This window comes from Procambarus clarkii, chromosome 8 (genome assembly GCF_040958095.1).
Source record: "Procambarus clarkii isolate CNS0578487 chromosome 8, FALCON_Pclarkii_2.0, whole genome shotgun sequence".
Classification (NCBI taxonomy): Eukaryota; Metazoa; Arthropoda; class Malacostraca; order Decapoda; family Cambaridae; genus Procambarus; species Procambarus clarkii.
This window is the reverse complement of record NC_091157.1, coordinates 6,233,387-6,256,864: the sequence shown is the minus strand read 5'-3', so window position 1 is coordinate 6,256,864 and position 23,478 is coordinate 6,233,387. Positions and strand designations below refer to the sequence as shown.

General features: G+C 37.8%; 1 protein-coding gene across 2 annotated transcripts in view; it reads left to right on the top strand.

Moving 5' to 3' along the window:
• The window catches only part of SamDC (S-adenosylmethionine decarboxylase), a 42,570-nt gene extending 20,434 nt beyond the window's left edge, over nucleotides 1–22,136 (top strand). Inside the window, exons 3-10 of one of the 2 annotated variants that reach the window (XM_069316649.1) lie at nucleotides 2,067–2,193; nucleotides 9,793–9,895; nucleotides 12,238–12,358; nucleotides 13,081–13,201; nucleotides 14,081–14,179; nucleotides 16,299–16,316; nucleotides 17,624–17,779; nucleotides 18,975–22,136. In XM_069316649.1, the coding sequence (XP_069172750.1) occupies nucleotides 2,067–2,193; nucleotides 9,793–9,895; nucleotides 12,238–12,358; nucleotides 13,081–13,201; nucleotides 14,081–14,179; nucleotides 16,299–16,316; nucleotides 17,624–17,779; nucleotides 18,975–19,115 (886 nt within the window). In that variant the 3' untranslated portion in view covers nucleotides 19,116–22,136. The remainder of the gene's footprint in view (nucleotides 1–2,066; nucleotides 2,194–9,792; nucleotides 9,896–12,237; nucleotides 12,359–13,080; nucleotides 13,202–14,080; nucleotides 14,180–16,298; nucleotides 16,317–17,623; nucleotides 17,780–18,974) is intronic. The other variant, XM_045744714.2, reaches the window with a different exon arrangement.
• Nucleotides 22,137–23,478: the final 1,342 nt, after the last annotated feature.

Below are 23,478 nucleotides of genomic sequence, written 5' to 3'. Positions count from 1 at the left end.
CGAACCATTCCTGAACTGTACACGTCTGCCCGAATTTTCCCCCTAGCGCACTGGCTCAAGCATGATGCAAGCAAACCAACACTAGCGACTACGTTGATGTGCATAAACGGATTAATAATGTTCAATCGAGCTTTTAATTTTATGGCCAAGTTTCTCATGACTAGGATATTGAAAACTTCAGCTGCAGGCTTATAATTAAATTATCCATAACAGTTTCTGATGGGTCCAATGATATGGTAATTAAGTCAACCATGTGTAGAGCGTACGTAATTTGCATAAAGAGTGCTGCAAATTTAGGGGGAACTTGCAATGGTGTTTTAGCATAGTGATGAGGGAGATGTTGGAATAGTGGGCATGGTGTTGATGTGTTGGTATGATGTTTGGGCATGGTGGTAATGTGTTGGTATGATGTTTGGGCATGGTGGTGATGTGTTGGTATGATGTTTGGGCATGGTGGTGATGTTGGTATAATGATTGGGCATGGTGATGATGTGTTGGTATGATGTTTGGGCATGGGGGTGATGTGTTGGTATGATGTTTGGGCATGGGGGTGATGTGTTGGTATAATGATTGGGCATGGTGATGATGTGTTGGTATGATGTTTGGGCATGGGGGTGATGTGTTGGTATGATGTTTGGGCATGGTGATGTGTTGGTATGATGTTTGGGCATGGTGAAGATGTGTTGGTATGATGATTGGGCATGGTGGTGATGTGTTGGTATGATTGGGCATGGTGGTGATGTTGGTATGATGATTGGGCATGGTGATGATGTGTTGGTATGATGTTTGGGCATGGTGATGTGTTGGTATGATGACTGGGCATGGTGGTGATGTGTTGGTATGATGTTTGGGCATGGTAATGATGTGTTGGTATGATGTTTGGGCATGGTGATGATGTGTTGGTATGATGTTTGGGTATGGTGGTGATGTTTTGGTATGATGTTTCAACCCGTCCTCGCACTTTTGTATAGTCAATATTGACTTATTAAATACGTGCATATGTGACATACTAATTTATTGTGAATATTTTAGTTTACCTTGAAAAGCTTCATAGAAAACACCGACCTTACCTAACCTTCTTAGTATGTTAAGATAAGCATCTTATTTTTATTGCTTCGTAATTACAATTATTACTTAACCTATTATAGGTATTGGTTAAGTAATAATTGTAACCTTCTTAGTATACTAAGAAGGTTAGGTGAGGTCGGTGTTTCCTATGAAGCTTTTAAAGGTAAACTAAAATATTCACAATAAATTAGTATGTCACATATGCACTTATTAAATAAATCAATACTGACTGTTAGAAAGTGCGAGAACGGGTTGGATGTTTGGGCATGATGGTGATGTGTTGCTATGATGTTTGGGCATGATGGTGATGTGTTGCTTTGATGTTTGGGCATGATGATGTGTTGCTATGATGTTTGGGCATGATGGTGATGTGTTGCTATGATGTTTGGGCATGGTGATGATGTGTTGGTATGAAGTTTGGGCATGGCGATGGTGTGTTGGTATGATGATGTTGGCATGAGTTTGGGCATAGTGATAAGCATGTGTTGGTGTGGTGTTTAGACAATAGTGATGCAAGCAGGGGTTTGTATATGATGGGGGGAGGGTATTGTATTATGTTGGTGTGTATAGTGATGAGAGAGGCAGGTGGAGTATGATGTTTGGAGTGAGGGGGATTGTCATTTAAGGCAGGTGAAGATATTTTGTTTGGAGGAAGGTAGGCATATCATTTGGGGTATAGTCACAAAGGAGGCAGAGCATTTCATATTTTGACTGATTATTTTATTTGACAAACTTTATTTTTTCTAGAAACTGCTGCCATATACCGTACATTGTATTGCAGGCAGTCATTTACTGTATTAGCAATGCTAGCTAATGTCAATGCAAATTATACTTTACAATTTTGATGTGCTAGTTTTAATTAAACAAACTTATACTGTGTATATTGCATAATATTCCCTACATGAATATTTACTGCTGTACATATATACATCGTGTTTGTGTGTTTATGGGTCATGGAATTTGTGTGCATATTTATTTACAGCAGTATTCTCTTTCAGCGAGTCGAGCATGTTCATCTCATCTCGGCGTTTCATTCTAAAAACTTGCGGAACGACTACCCCACTGTGTTGTCTACCCTTATTGATATCCTTGGTGCAGGAGTATGCTGGATATGACACTGTCCAGGTATGTTAAGATTTTTTACTTGGTTGTTCAATGTTCTAATTATTGTACAGTATTGTGGTATATTTTCTTAAAATCTATTTATATATTTAACAGTATTGTTCTTGATGGTTTATATGAATTGAGGTTCATGCCAGTTTTCTTACAGCTAATGGAAAAAATCTTGACAAATTTAGTGCCTTAGTTGTTACCACTAGACCTATGGATTGTTAAAAGCTCAAATGAGCACTGGTAGTTTCAGAATATTTGCTCAAGCTAATGCATTAATTTTTTAAATGTAAATGTTAATTTTGTCTTAAATTAAATCACAATTGGGATATAGTTTGTTTTCCTGTTACTAAATTTATTTTAGTATATTTCTTTATAAATTTATTTACTGTATTTCCTAATTAGAAATAATGGTTTGTGTATAACTCAAACTAGACAACAGTATTTGTCCATCATATTAATCAGGTGTATGAAATTTAAATACTGTATCATGTTCAGGTCTTTTGTGAACCTTCAGTCTAAACATATGTACTATACAAATATATTGAGACCTTAAAATAATTTGTCCTGTGAATGTTTGAGCCTGTGCAGACTTGCATGGTGACAGTACAGTACCTTACCTTGAGTTGACCTTGAGACGCTTTCAGGGTTTAGCGTCCCCGCGGCCCAGTCCCCGACCAGGCCTCCTCGTTGCTAGACTGGTCAACCAGGCTATTGGACGTGGCTGCTCGCAGCCTGATGTATGAGTCACAGCCTGGTTGATCAAGTATTCTTTGGAGGTGCTTATCAGGTTCTCTCTTGAACACTGTGAGGGGTCAGCCAGTAATGCCCCCTATGTGTAGTGGATAGTACAGTGCTAAACTGCATCAAACAGAAAGCCAACCATGTAATTTTGTTTAACTTTTACTTTTGACTTTTCTATGGACCCAACTGCCCCATAGTTTTGCAGACATCTTTACAAATCTTTATGAATGATGCACTGATGTTATTGAATAGAATATTGTTTGGTACTCGCATCCACCTTCAAGGCAGGCAAGATATCAAACTAGAAAATATACAGTGCAGTACTGGGATTGTCTCAAAGCACTCAGATTGTTCACCTTGGAATGTGTACACTAAATGTGTATACTCATTTCAGTTTTGTCACCTTAATTCTCGTGCTACGTCGTTCGTTTTGGTATCAATGTGTTCGCAATTAAATTCCCTGCAGGTGTATATACATATTTTGTCCAAAAGCCCAGCGGGACTCCCTTAGCAAAGCCTAAAGTTACCCGTGAACGAGAACCAATTATCACACCCGGAACCTAATGTGTGTACTCGTTCAGTTTGATACCCTCAATTTTCGTGTTACATTGCTCGTTTTGGTATCAAAATGTTTGCAATATAAAGGTGTGTATTTTCAAACTAGTCCTATAATAATAGAGCAATAACTGAAATTTTAACAAATATTTTAATTTTGGACGCTCATCATCACAAAATTATTTATATCTTTCTAGTGTTCTGACATAAAATTGTGTTACATCTTTAATTTTAGTATCAAATTGTTCGCAATGTAAAGGCGCACATTTTAAAACTAGTCTCATAATGGCACAATAAATAGAATTTTAACAAATATTTTAAAATTTTTACCAAGAACGTATTTATAATTTTTCAAGTGTTCTGACATCAAGTTTTGTGTTACATCTTTCATGTTGATATCAAATTGTGCGCATTCTAAAGGCACTCATTTTGAAACTATGCCAAAGTCGATCGGATAAAAAATGAATTTTATACAAATATTTTTTTGTATTGGACGCGAGCAGTGTCCAAAGCTAGGACACGAGAGAAAAAAGTGGACACGAGGTGTGTCCAAAGAGAGCGATAGTGTTAAGAATAAAGTATTTTCATACTACAGTAATTCCGACTTGCAAAAGCTTAGAAAACTGAATCTAAATAATTAAACCTGAATTACACTGATATTTAATAAACATGACTTTGTTCATAAATAAAATAGTTTTGCTTCTGAACAATTGCCAATATACTTGCACAGTACATTGCTGAAGATGTAATTTCTATGATTTGAATTTTGTGCATTTTTAATAAGGCACTTTTGGTTTCAATAATTCATTACTACTGTCTTTTATGCTTGCACATATATTGGGGATTATAGGTAAGATCATTCAGTGCTTGAGTAATTAATTTCAATGTTGATATTTTGTGAGGTACTACAACCTCTTATAAAAATATTGTTTGTAACTTTTATTTCAAAGTTCATTAGACTGAAACATAATTAGAAATTGGATAAATGCTCCGATAATAGTTTGGGCAACAGTTACTGAGTGGGTAATATGCAGCTTGTTAGCAAAACAAAAATTGGTTTATATCAGTGATGTATTATAAGCTTAATGTAGTTAGAATGTATTTTCTGAAAAAGTAGTGTATTTAAACCTGGTGTTTTCTAAGTGGATATTTTGAGAATTTGGAATTACAATATGTTGCACTTAGAATTACAGTAAAATAAATAAATTTTCAGCTGCATACATATGCATACATATTTTGTCACATAGGCTGCATTGCTGCAGTACACTTATAAACTCTCTATCACATGGTTGGTATCATTTAGCAGTCAGGTTATGTGGTGTTTTAGCTGCCTTAAAAAGATGAAGGATGCTCAAATATAGCAAGCTACTAAAATATTTAATTTGGCCTGAATGAAACAATAATAGTAAAATAGTACATAAAGGGATTCTAATACAGTACAAGAGAATATATTTGATTTGTAATATACAATAATGAGTGTAAAATAGAGTTAAGGCATACATACAAACTCACTTGGTTGCATGTGGTTGGTGGTAGCAGCAAAACTGGCTTTTAAGGACGACTGTGAATGTGCCATACAATTATGGCGAGGCTAATATTTTGAGAAGATTCCCTCTGTATCTCCTCAAGCTACCCACCCAGAAACCATAGGTATCACTCTAAGTTCTAACAAATTAGGCATGCCTACCAAAGACCAAGGACCAGAAGCTTGCCCTCTCGATAGAAGCATAGAGAAGTCTGAGGATATAAGATCACGGCACTAAAGAAAACACCACCAAAAAGTTAGAGCGCATAAAAAAAGTAACTGCTTGGACAACATTTGCAATCCTGATTTAAACTATGCTTGCACTCATTGTTTAGGCCTTACCTTTTTTTCAGGGATATTCCTGTGCAGGCTTTATGCCTTTGGCTGGCCCACTAATTGTTTCTTGTTTCTGTCTTAGGCGGAGTATAAGTATTTATGACTTGTATCTTTGCATCAGTAAGATTATGCCCAATGTATTTTTACCAGTGTGAGGGGTTGGACATTTTGGCTATGGTAAGCACCTAAGGTGGGCATGATGGAAGCTGTGCAGATTGTTTTCTCTCCTCCTGAGGTGGCAGGAATGGATTTCTACGAGGCTCGCTTAGAGGCCATAAGAGTGGCACTTCAGCAGGCAATACTCTTGTTTCTTCTTGAGTCTGCCTGGTCATTAGTTTTTGTTTTATGTATCCTTTACTCCTGGAAGCTGGGGGCTGTTGGCACTGCCTTCTTCCCTTGCCTTGAGCTTCCTTCCCAGCTGCAGTTTCTCTGGCACTGATTTGTTGGGTATTGCAGGCTTTTGGGCCTGTGTTGCTAGAGTCTTGAGTGATGATGCTACCTTTAGCATTGGCTTCCTCCTCCTCCTCCTGATGGGAATATTTGTATTCATATTTTTAAGTCACTCATCAGGGCTCTTCATGCAAGTCTTTCACAGCTCGCCCCTTTTCCAGTGGAGTGAAGGATTGGCTTTCCAGGTTTCCCCATTCCCTGGGTGCACAGGCCTTTTGTTAGGATGGACTTCAATGCTTCTGACTTGGCAGGTTTGGGCTCTGTGTCCTGCTTTGCTTACAAAGTGGAGATGCACAAAATGGCATAGGCCATGAAGTAGCACTGAAGTGTGAGTGTAGCCAAAGCAAAGGAGCATTCATTGGAAGAAATGGGTACCTCATTTTATTTGTCCATGGTAATGTTACCATGAGCAACTCGGGCCAATTTATCTAAGGCTTGGAATAATTAAGAGTGTCTTATAATACAAAAAAAGTAAAATTTAAAGTGTTTTACGTAACATACATTTAAGGGTTTAATACACGAAGATTGATTTCAGACAAAATTGATGCAAATGATAGAAAGCATAATCAACATTTCACTTGTATTCAAGTGATTTATGTCGTGTTACCATACCCTCTTCATTATATCTTTGTAAGGGATTGCATGACAGTGCACATACAGTATTGGCAAAGGTGATAATCTGATATTTAGGAACCATAAATTGGTTTGGTCCCTATTTACACTGCGAGATAAAAATTTTGCCTTAATTTTAATTTTATATTAATTACATTGACATTGGCCAATAGTTAAATATATGAAGTATAACATTATAAATGCAATTAAGGAATTATATAATGCAGGTAAGTGACTTGAATGACACTAATTGACTTGTCTTTGGCAAGGAAATCTTAGTTTGCTCGTCTGTTTCATTTGATTAAAATATGAAAATTATGAATATGGAACATTAGAGCCATATTGCTTGTCGATTATGTAAAATTTCCTAACAAAATTAATAATAATTATCATCACATGGATCTTAATGTAGAGCAGTGAAGAGCAAGCAGGCTTTCCTGTGCCACCTGGGTATTCCCCCTGTGCCCAGTACCCAGCACAGGTGATAGACGGTCACATACATACCACCAACCTTACTTGTTTGACTGCTTTCCCTAGTTTGACCACATATATTCTAACAGTCATATTTGACTACAGTTGTATCAAGCTCAATAAATTCATGAAAGGATGGTGGTGTGTGTTTATGGAGGGCGCCACACGGGTCAGCTTCCCGGGTACTATAGTACCGTAGCCCTTAATGACCGTTGATCTTCCTGTTTTTCTACAGCAACAAGGCCAGACACTGGCATCACCGCAGCAGGCCACTGGTGAACTCGTGAGCTGCTTCACATAATAGGGCGCATCGACCCAGGTCTCGGTATTATGCGGTCATCTACTTGTTCTTCTGCCCCACCATGAGTTCTCGCTCATTTGAGTGCTCAGTCAGCGCAGGGGACTGCCACAACCCATACTGCTTCTTGATAAAGTAGTCAGCAGCTCTATAATAGATCATTTGGATTATTAATTGGCATTTAATAGTTGCCAGTAGGATATCTAATTGATGGTAATGTTCACTTGTCTAATATTTCCATATCGGCTTTGTGTCCTAGTTTCTATATCTTGAAAGTTTAAATATCAGTTAGATATATAAATAATAGTCTTCCAGTACAGTAATAAATATACAGTACAATATAAAGAAAATATATTATGGGCTGCAGATAAAGTCTCTTACATCAAATTATGGATTTTAAGAATGCTGCCGTTATTTTTTAAAAGTACCGTATAAACCTTTTAAATTAATTAAGTTGAATGCTGTATGTTTAGTGATATATTAATTTATTATCCACTATACCAAGTGTGTGTGGAAAATATAAATTTTTTCTCACTGATGAATTATTTCTGGAAATGATTGCTCTCATTTTTATATGTATTTGATAATTAATGGATATAAAGTAAGGCTGGATCATAAGATACAGTACTGATTTCTTCTTTCTGTAGGAAAATGAAATTTGATTGTTTTGCATTAATGACTACACAATTTAAACGAAGGTGGTGATAAATTTGTGAACCAAAACATTGGGAGTAAATTTAAAATAAGAGAATTTGTGTATAGTATTTACAAGAATTTATGTGGCAGTTAAATTTTTAATTACCGATAGCTGGCATATAATAAGAAGAAAATGTTAGGCATTTAAAAATAATGCATGTTAATATATTTTCTTCAATAAATCTAAAAATTTTGCTGTGAAAACATTTCACAATATTTTGTGATTGCCAATAGGTATTCAACAATATTGAACTGATCTTGCTTATTGTGACGACTTATATTGGGTGATGCACAAACAGCTATATTAATGAAGGGGAAGGTCTGATAATGAAATACAATATCTCCTTAAAATTATTCTGCAGTTTAGTAGACCTTGTACAGGAAAATGCAAATGAAAAACTAAATAATTGAGATATGTAGAGAATGCCTTTGTGTATCATCTTGAAGCTTATACAGTATATGCCTATACAAGGAAGATCCCTGTTATTGGGCCATGTAGCCACTCCAGTGACAGATTTTAAAAGTTTCACAAGTTATTGGGGTAAAGGATGACCATGAGCAATACAGTATAATGAAAGCTAAATAATGCACCTACTCCAAAGTGTCGAAATACCTGTTCTGATACCAGGATAATTAAAGCATGATCCTTGTACTTCCTGTACGCCTTAAAATATTATCCTTATCCCGAGATATGCTAACCCTGGCATACCTCGTGCGATCAGTTAGTTTAGTTCATTTATTATTCACCCCATACCCATCTTGTGGGTGGTAAGCTACAGTAAAAAAACATATCAAGTTTCATTTTCGTTATTTAGACATTACTGTAATGAGAGAGAGGTTGCATTCCAGTATTTAATTACATTTGCAGCACAAAATTTATTCGTTTAGTACACATGCTTATTTCTGTTAAATATTTGGCATTTGGTGAATTGTGTTCTGCATGTAAAGGACCACAAATGAAAGTCTTTATATTGACAAGATTTATACACACTAAAAATGCATTAGCTCATGTATAGCTAGATTCTGTTTGATGTAAATAGTTCATGCCTGCTCTAGTCACTTCTTTTATACAGTATCAATATTCATATTATATACAACAAAAAATATTAACTGAATTGCCATGATGATAATAATTATGTAATTCAAAAGATATACGTGGCAAGTTCTTTCCCTTCCTTTTTTGTTAGCTACTTGAATGTACTCCAGTGTTTTAAAATCTGTAAGAAGAAAGAGGCCTTACAGGCAGCCATTAAATTCGTTGTTTTAGGTTGAGCTGGGTGAGTGTCAGTCCTGCTGCAGCCTGACCTCCAGGGGTGACAATTGTGGCTGGCCATATTGAGCCATAAAGTTCAACGCAGCGTGTGGCATGGTCCCACGCTCCCCTGGGGGGGGCACCAGGCTCCCGGGGCTGAAATCTGGCAGAAGTGCAGGCAATGCTCGGCGCACCGTGCATCATGCTGGATGTAAAGCTTTCTGGCGGGCTGCACATGCTTGGAGAAGTTTTTATTGCTTCACTTAATTATTGGAAATTTTTTACATTTCAAAATCATAATTTTGTTAACATTACAGTACATATTAATTCCACACAAAAATTTTAAGTTTCATTTATTTGCCATCAATTGTAATCTTCATGGTTAGGATATCTTTCAAGGGTGATTTCCAAGCCCACTTTGTATGTCAAGGTATTCTAATTATTAATCAATCTCCAGGCCTGTGTGATAGCGCTAGTGTCCGGATGTCACAACTCTGTGGGGAGGCCAGTACAGGACGGCCACTGTACCCTGTTTTGTGCCCCAAAGTATTGGTTGAATATTCTTTTACTCACAAAGCAGAGTTCATGGCCTATCCTGGGTTGGAATTCAACACCCCCTTAGTTGTTGACATCATTGTATTTTTCAGTGTTTAACTGTAGGTGTCACCGTTACAGGACCTGTACTATTCACGGAAGAACTTCAAGCGACCTGAACTTCAAGTGTCTCCTCATCGCACCTTTGAAGAAGAGGCCTCGATCTTAGACCAGTTTTTCCCAGGTAAAGAAAACTTAGAATAACTATTTACCATAATTTTTTTATTCAAGGTAAATGGTTTTCTTATTTACAGATAACAATTCGAGGGTTGTATTATTGAAATTGATAATAATTATGTATAAAATATTTTCTAGGTATGCCCCTTAGTATCTTCCATAACTTTAGGCACTAGCACCATTGGGACATGCAAGGCTAAGTCTGGTGACAATCTGCCCATTGCAAGCAAGTGCCATTTCACACTGACTAGTCCACTGCATGGCACAGAGAGTAAGTTGAGATATCAGATCAGTCTACCACTGAGATGAACCATTTCAAAATGGGTTGTCAGAAAACATCCAACTTCCTCAGAGAAAGTGTGGCAATTAACTTGCTACTAAATTAAGCTTTGAAAACAACTGCAATATCTTTGCCAGTAACTCATCTGCTCGACACTGGGTGGCAGGCTGAGTAATTCAAGGCTCCTGCTAGCTGACCTAATTGTCTTCCTTGGTACCATGACAGACTGGTCACTTGTGACTAAATATTTCTAAAGTTCACTCCTATGGGAGTCTTCTTTTGAAACTTTCTCTATCCTTGTTGAGGGAAGGCCGTATTTTGCACAATGAATTGACAACATACTGGAGCAGAAGGTGGGAAATGCAGTGTGGACCGAATGAAGAATAGCGGGGCTATAGACACAATCAAAGAATATTATATGACCATCACAGGCCCAGGGAGCTTCAGCTTCCTTCCACCAAATATATGAAATATGAAATATTGATGGAATAAAAGTGTAAATTTTTTAATGGTAATTGGACAAATTCCTGCAGGAAGGTCTGGATCAACCAGTTTGTAGTGGGTGTGTGAACAGCAGGCATGTGAGCAGTAGGGTTAACAATAAAATTATAACCAGACAAGCCTGATCTTCAGCAACATGAGTTTGAAGGGTGTTCGTTGGCATTGTTACATGCTGTTGTTTATTGTCTGTCATCTCCCATTCTGCCCCCCTGGGTCAGCGACACCATTGACCTCGAGTATTGCAATGTTTGCACTCATTGGGTGTCTATATTATCTGAGCTTGCATTAATACAAGATGCTTTTCAGGCAGCAGCTGCTGCTTTGTGGGCTCATTTTTCCAGCTTTCATGGTTTGTGGCATGGGGCCTGCTTGGTTGACCAGAGTTATCCCCAATGGTGTTTAGAGGGGTTGGTGAATTCCACCTATTCTAAGTTTGCCCTTCCTCGTTCTTCCTCTGCTGATGTGATGCACCCAGCATCTGGTCTTTTCCTCCATGGTTCATGCCAATGTGAGAGTTTCAGAGTCAGACCAAAGTTTAGCTATGGAGGTAACTCGTCTGTCTTTGGGGGGTTGTCCCTTCTACTTCAACGGCAGAGACTGTTGAGTTTGCTGACAATCCTCTCATTTCTTTGGGGGCTTGGCAAGGCTTCTGGATGCTTGAATGGCAGGAAGGGAGATCCATCTTTAGGTGGAGCCTCTTTTATACTGCTTGAGAATAGTTTGTTTGCTCTGGTGCTCTCAAAGCACGTAGCATGGGACAGTTCCATGTGCAGCTGCCCACACTCTTAAGCTCTTGTTCTGGAAAATCACAGGACTCATACTCACTTGGTAATAGTGTTGCATGTCTAGGAGGTTATTGGACTGTTCTCAGAACAGCTCTGTGATGACCTGGATGATGTGGCATCTCTCTTCAGTGTGGCTGCCTTGCTGCCAGCAGTTCCAGTCTCTGCTGCTCTGCTCAAGTTGCTCACCCCACTCTTTCAGAAGGCAGTGTCAACATTTTACTTGGCCCGTTCACGTGTTGGTACACTATGCTGGCCCAGTCCTGTAATTTGACCTGGTCTTTAACCTTTTTTATTCCTTCCCCCTTTTTGCCTTTCCTCTTTCTTGGGTAGGGCCTTGCCTACTGTCAGTTGGGGTAGGCCTCTGGTGCAATTAAGTAATTATGACTATGATAAGACTAAATACACACATGGTCTTCAGCCTGATTTTACCATATACATGTTGTTACTGTTTAGGCCTGTTTATTTCAGTTGTAGGTTGATCATAGATCCTCATGAGATCCCCAACTGCAAGAAGTAAACAAGTGATGGTGCATGTCCTCAGTGTACTGAATTGAGATTGTAAACTGTATTGTCACTGTCCTACACATCCCGGTAATGTAAGCTGATGAGGCCTGTCTAGGAGTAATCTAAAAAGGGGTATTGTATATCACTAAACACTTTATTTGGGTACAGAGATGTGACGGTCTGAGGATAGTTTCATTGTTGCATGTAATTATTCTTGCATGAATGATTTAAATGTAATAATATAATGTTTTAAAGATACTTTATTTACAACTGTTACAGGTGGTAAAGCATACTGCATGGGAAGTGTGAACCGTGCTGACTGTTGGTACCTATACACAGTGTCGCCAGGTCGTCCACGATACCGTCCCAATGCAGCCCGCCACAACCTTCCTCATAATCGGTTGGTTATAACAACACTTCAGATTTTTTATACCTTGCTCATCTCCTTTTCAAAGAGTACATTTTGAGAGCTTTGAGATGGTCCCAATAATTTAGATGTTTTGTCATTTCTGTGCATGCTGTATATGTTCTCTGTATTCTCTCTAATTCAGAGATCTCTCCTGCTCTGAAAGGGGAAGCGAGTACCGAGCAATACTTAAAATGGGACAGCACCAGTGATATAAATATAAATAGTATTAGCATTGCTGTGGGATCTCTGAATCTGAACGTTCTTATAATCCATCCAATTATTTAATGGCCGCCACTATATTTGCTAGGTTATATTCACTAAATGTCTGGTCGTCAAATATCGTAATTCCCAGATCTTTTGCACAAGTGTCCAGTTTTTCTTGAAGGATTCCACTTGTTCTGACAATATATGTTCATAGTGTTATCTGATTATGCCTATGGCACCTCTACTCTTCACTGGCTCTATTCTACATTTCACTCCATATTGCTCACTCTAGTATGTTGTTACTGTATTGTACTGTTTAAATTTGGGACCTGGCACCCAAGTATTTTCCATGTACCATGTATTTTGCTTTTATAACTTGTGCCAGTCCTAGTTTGAAATTATAGTATAATTATTTGAAATATTTATCTTTAAGGTAAAATGTAATAATTTCAAAGGGAAATGTTAATTAACTAATTAGTGAAACGTATAATAAACCATGAATTTGACAGAGTTGGCAAGACACACCGTGAACCAGATCAAACATTAGAGGTCCTGATGATGGACTTGGATCCTGATAAGATGAAGTGGTTCTGCAAAAATGTATGTCCAACTGCTGCTGAAGCCACCAAGGTTAGTAATCTTGCAAAGTTAATACATGCAAAAGTCCAATAAAACCCTAAATTTTACTGTGCCTGTGGGGAGCGAGATCTAGCTTTTGGGCTTGCCTCATAATTATAATTGTGCGCCCTGTCTTATCCTCATTTGGAAGATTCCAGCCTTTTCCTTGTCTATTTCCCCTCAGTAATTTGTTAAGTCTCCTTTGGGTTGTCTTCTCTTAGGTTGTTAGGTTGAGCCCCCCTTAACCTGTCTTGGCTTAATTTCTCAGTCACGGGACAGAATGCTTGTTAAGCTTATTGAGGGCCTTCTGGTCAACAACGGACCTTCCTTGAGATACAACCCAAAAAAGTTGCTAAACTCCATGGCACTTATTTATTTAACAGTGAATGTACAAATGAAGAAAACAAAATAGTGTTTAGAAAGCACAACAACTGATGCATAAAGAAATCACATTAACATGGTGTATCAATGAGAAAATCAGGAAGAGATGATTTTCTCATAGCTACTGATTAAAGAACTGGATCTCGCACCCCTGTAGAAACAATTAGATAGTAGAGCTATTTTGGATATTGACACATTTTGAAGTTTCAAAAATGTTTTTTGTGAGTTTCTGAACTATTTAATTTAAAATTTTTAATTCTCTACTGTATAAATAAAACGGTTTGTAAAAAGGCATGTGAAAGTTGGCAATTAATCTTTCAAGATAAAAATGTTCTAATTTTAATTTAATAAAGCTTGAAACCTGTTACATTGTAAATGGCTATTTGAAGGTAAGGTGGGCCTGTTATGAATTAGACTGAGTATACTGTAGTCTGCAGAATGTTTAGTTTATACTAGTATAATTACCTATATAGTATTTATAGTTATTTTTTTTTCTATAATTTTCTATAGAAATCTGGAATTGATCGGCTAATTCCTGATATGATCATCGATGACTTCCAGTTTGATCCCTGTGGATATTCTATGAATGGATTGATGCGCAGTGTGCCGGTAAGTATTTCATTGTAGCTTTTGAGAACCTTTTTAAAAAATATTTTGCTAACTAGTACAAGTAAATTTTAAGAATATTTGCTGTCTGCACGAGTAAATGTAATTGCTCAAATAGGTTTCTTGAGTAATGAATCACAGAAAATGTAGGAGAATGAAAGTGGAAAATGGAATTTTTCAGCTGATCCCTTAAGGATAGTTTCCAGAGGAGCAAAGCATTATCAGTAGACTAAAGCTAAAAAGTTGATAAGTACAGTTTATCTACTTTTGTCTTAACACACACATTTTGATAACACTTGTGCTAACATTAATTTTCACTTCACATTACAATGATAAGAATTTGTTATAAAACAAATTATGTTTGTTATGATTAAGGGAGCAATTTGACAAAAATTGCTCCCTTAATCATTCTTTTTATATTAGTGTAGTTTAGAATCATTTAATACAGCTTGCTATGGCTAGGCAAAGTCTGCAAGGTACAGTATCTGCACAAGTCACACTTGCTGTACATGTTCATAAATAAACACCTGCACACCCTACAATTGGCTTATTTTGATTTTTTATTGTAGTGATATTTTTGCACCTGAACTGTTTGTAATAGAGTATTGTACATTTGTGTATAATGAAGCAGAAAGGTAGACAATTGATTTGTGACAATGATTATATCAACATTCCTTATATATTAAAATATTTCTGGAGTCCCTGTAGCATAGTGTTAAGACACTCTGCTGGAGATTCGCGAGCTCTTTGGCCTGGGTTCGTATCCTGGCCAGGGGAGGATTTACTGAGTGCCAATCCTTAATTGTAGCCTCTGTTCACCCAACAGTAAAATGGGTACAGTACTTAGTTATTACACGATTTGGCAGGGATTGTATTCCGGAAAATATTAGGATTAAGGACTTGCCCGAAATGTTATGCGTGCTTGTGGCAGTACAAGAATGTAAGAACTCTTGTATATATAAATGAATAAAAATAAATAAAATTATACTGTTGAAATATTAAAAAAAAAAATTATTCTTGGTTGATGCAACACAAACCATTTTGTAAATACAAAACTTCTCTTTGATGGCTCCTCTCATTAGTTCCCAAGCTAAGTACTGATGCAGCAATGTCTTAGAAAGATGAACAAGGCCTCTTGAGACCCATCCTTGCTGGAAGTCAGAGATTAATAAAAAACTGGAGGAAGACCTCCACCAGAAAGCATACGCACAATAAAATCGGCAACTATTTGAGGAGAATTTGGTACCTGAGGTAAATTGCCACTGGGTAAATATCCTAACCATGGTGAATCTGACTGATGGTAGCCCTAGGTCATCTGGGGTTCGAACTTGCATGCCACTTGCCAAAATGTTCCTGCACTACCCATACCAGAGAAGTCACTGTTAGGCAAGGAGCAATGCAAATGAGAGCTTAGGATATAGCTACCCTAAACAAGTGCAGTTCAAAACGAAGCTTAGACTAAGTCCACACAACAAATATACACACTTGAGCAAATGGCTCCCATGGGTGGGGTCCCAAGAGCTAATGGTTCAATCCTGCAGACACAAATAGGTAAATACAGGGCAAAGTCCAAAGGATGTCCTACACATACTCTGAAAAGACGTGGAACTCACTATAGCCGGTGACTCTGCGAGGTCTGAATTTACAGACATCAGTGACAGGACTGGGGCAAAGATGGTTCCAAAGCCTTGAGGCCCCATGGTGCCTATTTGCAGTTAGTCTGACTGGGAGGGTTCGAGCTAGATTCAACTGAATATTTTGGATCCGAATATTGTTTTGCCTTTTCGGTGCTTTGTTCTCTAAACCTTGCAGATGTCTGTATTGCTTCACTTACTTTTTTGGAAATTTTCTCAGTGTGGGTAATCATAACAATCCCCAGCTCTCTGTGCTTCTTGAGGGAAGGACTAGGTTCTGACTTTGGTTCACAGTAGGCTGATACAGGACCTGAACCATACAGGACTCCTATTGCTGATGTGACTCAGTTCAGGGAGCCACCGTGAGACTTATCCAGTAAAAACATAGCTGCATTACTCTGTATGATGCAACTAATAATTATCCTTGGATATAGATAAAACACATTAAATCTTCCTTCAGCTAACTAGGCATATCTTTTATTCTGCAGGGTTACAGGAAAGGTTATGTAAGTACTGTGCTACTTAAATCATTTCCGTTTTAAGCATTGGTTGTATGTTCTCTGCTGTACCAAACCACAGTTAGCTTGGCATGGAATTATTTAGCCCTGCAACTCAAAAAATTAAACATGGTTTATTTTTTCTCCAGTAGTATAGTTCTTCCCTTAGTTTGTAATTAATAATATGCAAGTCTGTACTTGAATGAGAAGCTGATATCTTTCAATAAACACAGCCCATGTTTTAGTCAGGGCATGTTCAGTGTCAGAATACTTTGCCTCGTTCATAAACAATTCTGCATATACAAACTGTTTTGTGCAGTTTATAATATTCTTCTAATTACAGTATTTACTACCATGTGCAGTTCCCTTAGATAGTTCCCTTTTCTTTTACATTTCTATTATAATCTCTGCTAGAGCTATATTTGGCAACAATAGTACATGTAAGCTGTAACTGGTCTGTATTTTGTCATTTTCATTCTCATTATTAAATAATATACCTACTCAACTATACATTTCCCATACACAGAGTAATCATCACAGCTCCAGATTTTCTCATTGATGCATCATGTTAGTGTGATTACTCTGTGTATTGAAAGAGGAGCATAAGAGGTGGAACATTCCTAGATAACAGATGCCAGAGTGCATGGGGGAATTGTGTGAAACTCTGATCTGGCTTCAGTGGCAGCCTCAGGAATCCTCGTGTGTTCAGTAGAACTCCAGGTTGCAATCCTTTTGACCATATCGTGGCCTGATTGTCTGGGGTGTGTACCTGGACATACCTAATGCATAGGTTTGAATCCTTATCACAGCTCCTTTCGATTTTCTCATATTTACCATGCTTTACATTATATGCCAGTTATCTGTATTAGTAACAGCATCAAACTCTTCTGAAAACCACTACATTCCCTGGGCATGCTCACTTTTCTGAATATTTCATCCACCCTTTCCATCATTTCATGGAAGCCTTTCATCCATGTTCAGATTCATCCTCTTTGTTACCTGGTTTATTCCTAAATGCTCCTGCTGGTAGACATCTTTTCAACTAACAATTCAAAAATTATCCAAAGAAAAATGGGAGATACCAACAGATCCTTCCACATGCTCAAAGTTGGAAGAAAAAAAAAGCACATGACCTGGCCACATTCAGTTGAAATAGGGCTACGACCACCACATAGATATATATTCAAGTAAAGAAATACTCTGCAAGAGGAAATAACATTTGTATTTTATTAGTATTAACTGAAGGCAGGAGAATAAATAGCATTGTAAATTCTTTGAGAAATGTGAAATAAATAGTAATTCATTTAACTTTACAGGGAGGCTACATGACAATCCACATTACCCCTGAGCCAGAGTTCTCATATGTGTCCTTCGAGACCAACGTTCCTCAGAAGTCATACAAAGAACTTGTTGCTCGGGTTGTTTCTACCTTTGGACCCAAGCAGTTCGTCCTGACTTTCTTCACAAGTGTGGTATGTTTATAGTCCTGCATCATTGTACTCTCTCCTACAGCTTGGTACTTATGAATTAAATGATATAGGCAAGACACATTTTATCTTTCTTATAGCTAATACTCACAACTGCAAGAACTCTCAACTGCCACCGGTGAGCCCCGGTGGCTCCCTGAAACTAATTCCTCTGCGGGGAAAATAACCCAACGGGATACATAGACACTGGGATACAGGCACTCGTACAATTATGTAAGGACTGGCACTGGGCCAGTCTTCGTATAATTGTATGAGGAGATGCAAATACTAAGGAGCACACAAGGAAGAGAATGCTGAGCACATGCAGCTCCAAGTGCTCTTAACTCCACCAGTGTACAGGAACAGCCACAAAGGGGATAAAAAACCACTTAGTTGAAAAGCAGACACTGGAGTCAGAGCAGCAGCAAAGGTGACCCCAACACACCACCCCCATCAGAATACAACTGAAGGTGGAGCAGCCAATCTATGGCAGGCTACCTCCCTGTTCACCCTAAACAGGTCGGGGGAGGTGGGGCGAACGAACTGGCACTAGTTTCATGAATTTTCCAATAATTTGTTGCATAGTTTGGAGAGTTCTTTTAGTGGTTCTCAAGACTGCAGTCTCATTTGAAGCCAGCAGTGGTTGCTTTTGTTTCACTGACTTTCTGGGTGCCTTTCCCGATGGGTGGCATACATGAATAACAGGTACATAAATGCCACTGCTCTCTGCACGTCTTTTGAGGAGGCCAGGTAGCGGCTGTCTGGACTGTCTACCGTCTGGACCTCGGTAGGAATATAGAACTCTGACTAATGGGAACTAGTAGTATGACATTATCAGAGATGGTAGCTTCAGAGAACCACAAGGGACTCCCCCAGAAAATGCCTTTTTTCTCATCTTTTATCATGTACCTACTATTTCTCCTCCATCAACCAATTCTTTCTATCTTTAGTAATGTTTCTCTTCATTAATCATCCTTGTACTTCCTAATCAAGCAGCAGATTAAGAAACAAACTTCATATATTGTGTGTTTAAACCCATATTATTATGACTCAATTGTTTTCATTTATTGCTTTATTTAAAGCTTGTATTTAGTGTACAGTATAATGAAAATACTGTAATTTCAAAAGAAGACTGTCAGTCTATGAATTTATTCCTGGTTCTATATACTGTAATGTATGTTGTTTATCTTCATCTTTGCAGGAGAATGGTGCAAGTATTGGCATAGAAGATGACAACTGTAGCGTTCCACAGTATTCTGATTATGATGTTGATGATATTCAGATCTGCCGCCTTCAGGGGTATGACCTGACTTATGCTCTATACAATAGGTTCCCAAGTTAGGGAATCGTCCCCCATGGTGAGCAGATTGAGACCCTTTTGACATCAGGCACAAAATCAGACAGCCCTGCTGAATGCCTTGCTCTTTTAGATGGCTACATCCTTACAAAGTCTAGCAAGATATTCAAAGAGTGGAGGTGCTCAAAGGTGGGAAAAAATAAACAAAAGGGCCATTTATATGTAATGTCAAGAGGATGCCAACTGCTCCTGTATTTCATTAATTTTATCTTTCTTGGGATAGTTATCCCTACTCTAGGTAGACTAGCTTTAGTGCAAAAGTCAGCTGCAAATTCCAAGACAAATATGGCTTACAATATTATTATGTATAGACATATGCCACTTACCAATATATTCAGGAAAGTTTCTAACACAAGCTGGAGTCAGTTCCAAGCTCGTTTAGAGTGTGACTCTCATCCGCAATTGGGTTTTGAGTCACAGCCATCCTGCCACCTGAGTAGAATTTTCCTCTGGTGGCAGGATGTGTACTCCTGAGTTGGCCTTTTGCAGCAGTCTTCATGATCAGCTTATAACCACACTTGTGGCAGAAACAGCCACTTCCATCCCCAGGATGGTCATCTCACACAAGGCAATCAGTCCTGTTGTTTCCACATCTGCTGATGCATTGCAGACATCCAAATTTAGGATGAATTTCTATGAACATGTGGATATGACCAGGCTCTTTATGCAAGACCTGGCTCTGGCAACACTAGTGAGGCTCTGTCAACATTCTTGCAGCTAGAAGAAGGCAGTCAGGAGGACGGTGAAAATAGAATGATACAGTAGCCAGTGGGCATGACAATGGGAAATAAGCGTGTTAGCATACAACTATAGTTTTTTAATGTCTTCATCATGATTATTAGTAAATATTGTTATTCTTATTCTTAAAATCACTAAACAAATTGTAGCATCATTATTATTACTAGCCAATATTGCTCTGATGTGGCATTGTGGTGGTTCATAATACAGTACAGTATATTATTTTCATGGCCATTTTGAATATTTGTGAATTATAGGTAAGCAGCATTTCAGTAAAGTGGATCATACAAATTAAACCTTTGTCAATATTTAAAGAGCATTGAATGGTTCTAATTTCTATATTTGTATGTATTTGCATCTTTTAAAAGAAAACAAAAAACTTAATGGTGGAACCAAATTATCAGCATTTTATTTTAACGTATATAACCATTAATATGTAAATCCACTAACAGTTTTAGATATAACTCGTCCTTTGCTCGTCTAGATTGGAAATCTAAATTACAAGAGTACTCAAGTTTTGTGTCATTGAAGATAATTATTTAAGTGCTACAATTTGACAAACTATCAGTTTTTAAGTTTCTCAGTTTTTGTATACAAATAATTTTCTAATCATTTTAGTACAGAAATATCTCAGTTTTAAGGCATTTTGCTTTTAACTTAGAAAGCTTAAATGTGAAATTAATAAGTTTAAATTGCTTCACATGCTTTCAAGTTTTAAATGTTAGGTGTAATGGTTGATGTATCGGATGAAGTGTCAAGAATATTTGTGTTACAATTAAAATCTAATATTGTCGCAAAAACAATGTGCATACTGTATATCGTTACATCTAATATAGAAATTATACGCTCCATTTTGCGTATATATATTTTTTTATATGTAAACATACATGTACAGTATGTATACATTTATACATACATATGTGCGTATATGAATGCAACAATGAAGTTCAGCTCTAAAGGCATGAAAGGAAGCCGAAAGCATTTAGCAGTTATATTTTCAAATTTCTCTGGTCATTCTTCATGTATACATGTACATATACAGTATATATACATATGATATAATGTATATGTATATAAACATATGTATGATGTATGTTATATACGCCATATAATATCTATACAACATATATGTATACATGTATTGACTGACAGGAGGTTTTCATTTAGACATGTTTCATTGAATATAACTGCATATTCCATGTTGATTATTTCTTGTTTAGGCTTCTATTCTTCTGACTGGTGCTCTTGCATCTTGGTTTAATTGGGAGAGAATTTCTCCAAATGGCATATTTGTTTGAGGTTGACTTAAAGAATAACCTGTAGAATGTATCACACTTATTACAAATTTACACATTATTTCAAACCTACAAGATTCACTTTCAATTGAGAGACGTGAGAATATATGGATTTGTACTGCTGGGAGGTCAGAGACATTGAATTAGGGGAGGAGTAAGGAGTAAGAGTCTCTAGGTAAAGAGGCATGAGTATTGACCTATGCCTCTTGCCTCTACTCCTTACTCTTCACCTAACTGTGTGTACCTGTCCTCCCAGTTGTATAAATCTGGTATGTTCTCTCATGCTTCCTCACTTGAGAACAAGCCTAGTAGGCTTGAAATGTTTTGTAAATTTATAATAAGTGTTGCATTCTACAGTTTATTCTTAAACTTCGAGGTTGACTAAAAGAATGTATATGTACGTATATACATGCAAAAGAAATTATATACATGCAAAAGAAATTATATACATGCTCATATAATATACATATTAAAGCAAATGTATAAAATAAGTTAAGTTGCAAACATTTCATTGCAGTACTTATCTGCTTTATAGCTACAATAATAAGTTAAGGCAAGTTATATTTTTTCAATTATTAAATCTGAAATTTTTTATAATTTGGATTAACTTTAATTTCTTTTGTTTTTAGCACAGGCAAGCTTTATTTGTAAGAAATTTTTAAAAATCATTATAATTCTTATTGAACTGAACAAGTTCACAGCCATAAAATTATTTGGACAGAACAATTCATATACACAGTATTAACAGCGCATTTCACAAAATATGAATGAGGTCTTGCATATTAAATAAAATTATTTTAATTTGCATGACCTATGAATAACTAGAATGGGATTAATAAAGCTCTTATGTTAAATAGTGTAATCGGTTCACACAGCATTATCTGGAAATATTAATGACATTTTCAAGATTACGATGTATCTAAATTTGCCCCATAGTTGAATATCAAAATATAAACCCTTACAAAAAATTTGCCATAGTCTTTTTTTTGTGCATCCTCCAGATTAGTATAACTGAATCAAATTGTTTGATATATATGTTTTGAGTGTTTAAATGTTGAGGTGCTCCTGTGGAGGATAAGGAACGATAGACGTCGCCTGAAAAGATATTTTTTTCCTAGGGAAGCCATCTATGGCTTGCTGAAGCTACTGTCCCCAAATGATACCATCTCGCATCAGCTGTAGAGTTCTGTAGGCCTAGCAGGGACCAGCGCCAGAACCTGTCTTACTCGGGTACAGGGAGTAGTAACATTTATTTTTGCCACCTCACCAGGAAAGGCAACCAGAAACCAAAGTGTCAAAACAAACCTACTGCTGGCTTCAAGAGAGATTGATGCCTTAACACCCACAGGAAGAATTCCTCCCAAGTATCAAATTCTCTTGGAACCAGTGCAAGTGCATTTTCCCCACCTGTTTGGGGGAATGGGGAGGTGCCTTGCAGTCAGCTAGCATCTCGACCCCATTTTTAAAGCTGATGTAGTGAGTACCAGGTCACCTCTTGTATATGCTGGCTCTGGTGTTCTGCTTGTTCAACCAAATGGTGGTGGGTGGTTGCCAATAGTGGCATTTCCTGTACAGTGTAGTGTAGCAAAAGCCAAGTTCTGAGTGAGGTTGGAGCTGCATGTGTGCATGGTTATCTTCCCTGTGTGCTTCCTAGCGCTGCCCTTGCATTGCCATGATTATCTTTCCTGGAGTGTTTGGGAGCTGCTCCCTTAGCTTTGCTTCCTTGCTTTTGGTGGCCCTCACCTAGGGTGAGCTGGGGGTCTTGAGACTTTCCCATCTGGCCTTAGGTCGGGAGCAACTTTGGTGAGGTACACAGGTGGTTTGGGTGCTTGGATTTATCCTCCAGGCCTTTTTGGATGAAATTCCCTGTGGGTTTGGTGGTTCCATGGATATTCTCCCCAAACCTGCTCTCTCACTGCAGATTTGGAGGTTTACCATTCCATGCCACATGAACAATGTTCATTTCTTCTACCGCTACTATGGTTTGTTCTCCCCATATTCTTCTTTCTGGCCCTCCTGATGAGGTTCAAGGTTATCAGGCAGTGACAACTTTGTGTTACGTTTTCTCAGTTGGAGTGGTCTAGGTTGTGTGCCCAGCTGGATGCCCAGAAGCTTCACTGTTTGGTGTTTAGAGACCCTGAACTGAAGGTGTTGAACTTCACTTTGGCTCCATTTACACCTCTTCCTTCCCTACAGACATGATTTGCCATTCTTTTAATCCTTCTCTCCCATCCCTCCCACTGCTTGTAGCCCAGGAGCACCCAAGGTCAGGGCAGGGGAGCTGAGTGGATAGCATGCTGGACACGTAATCCTGT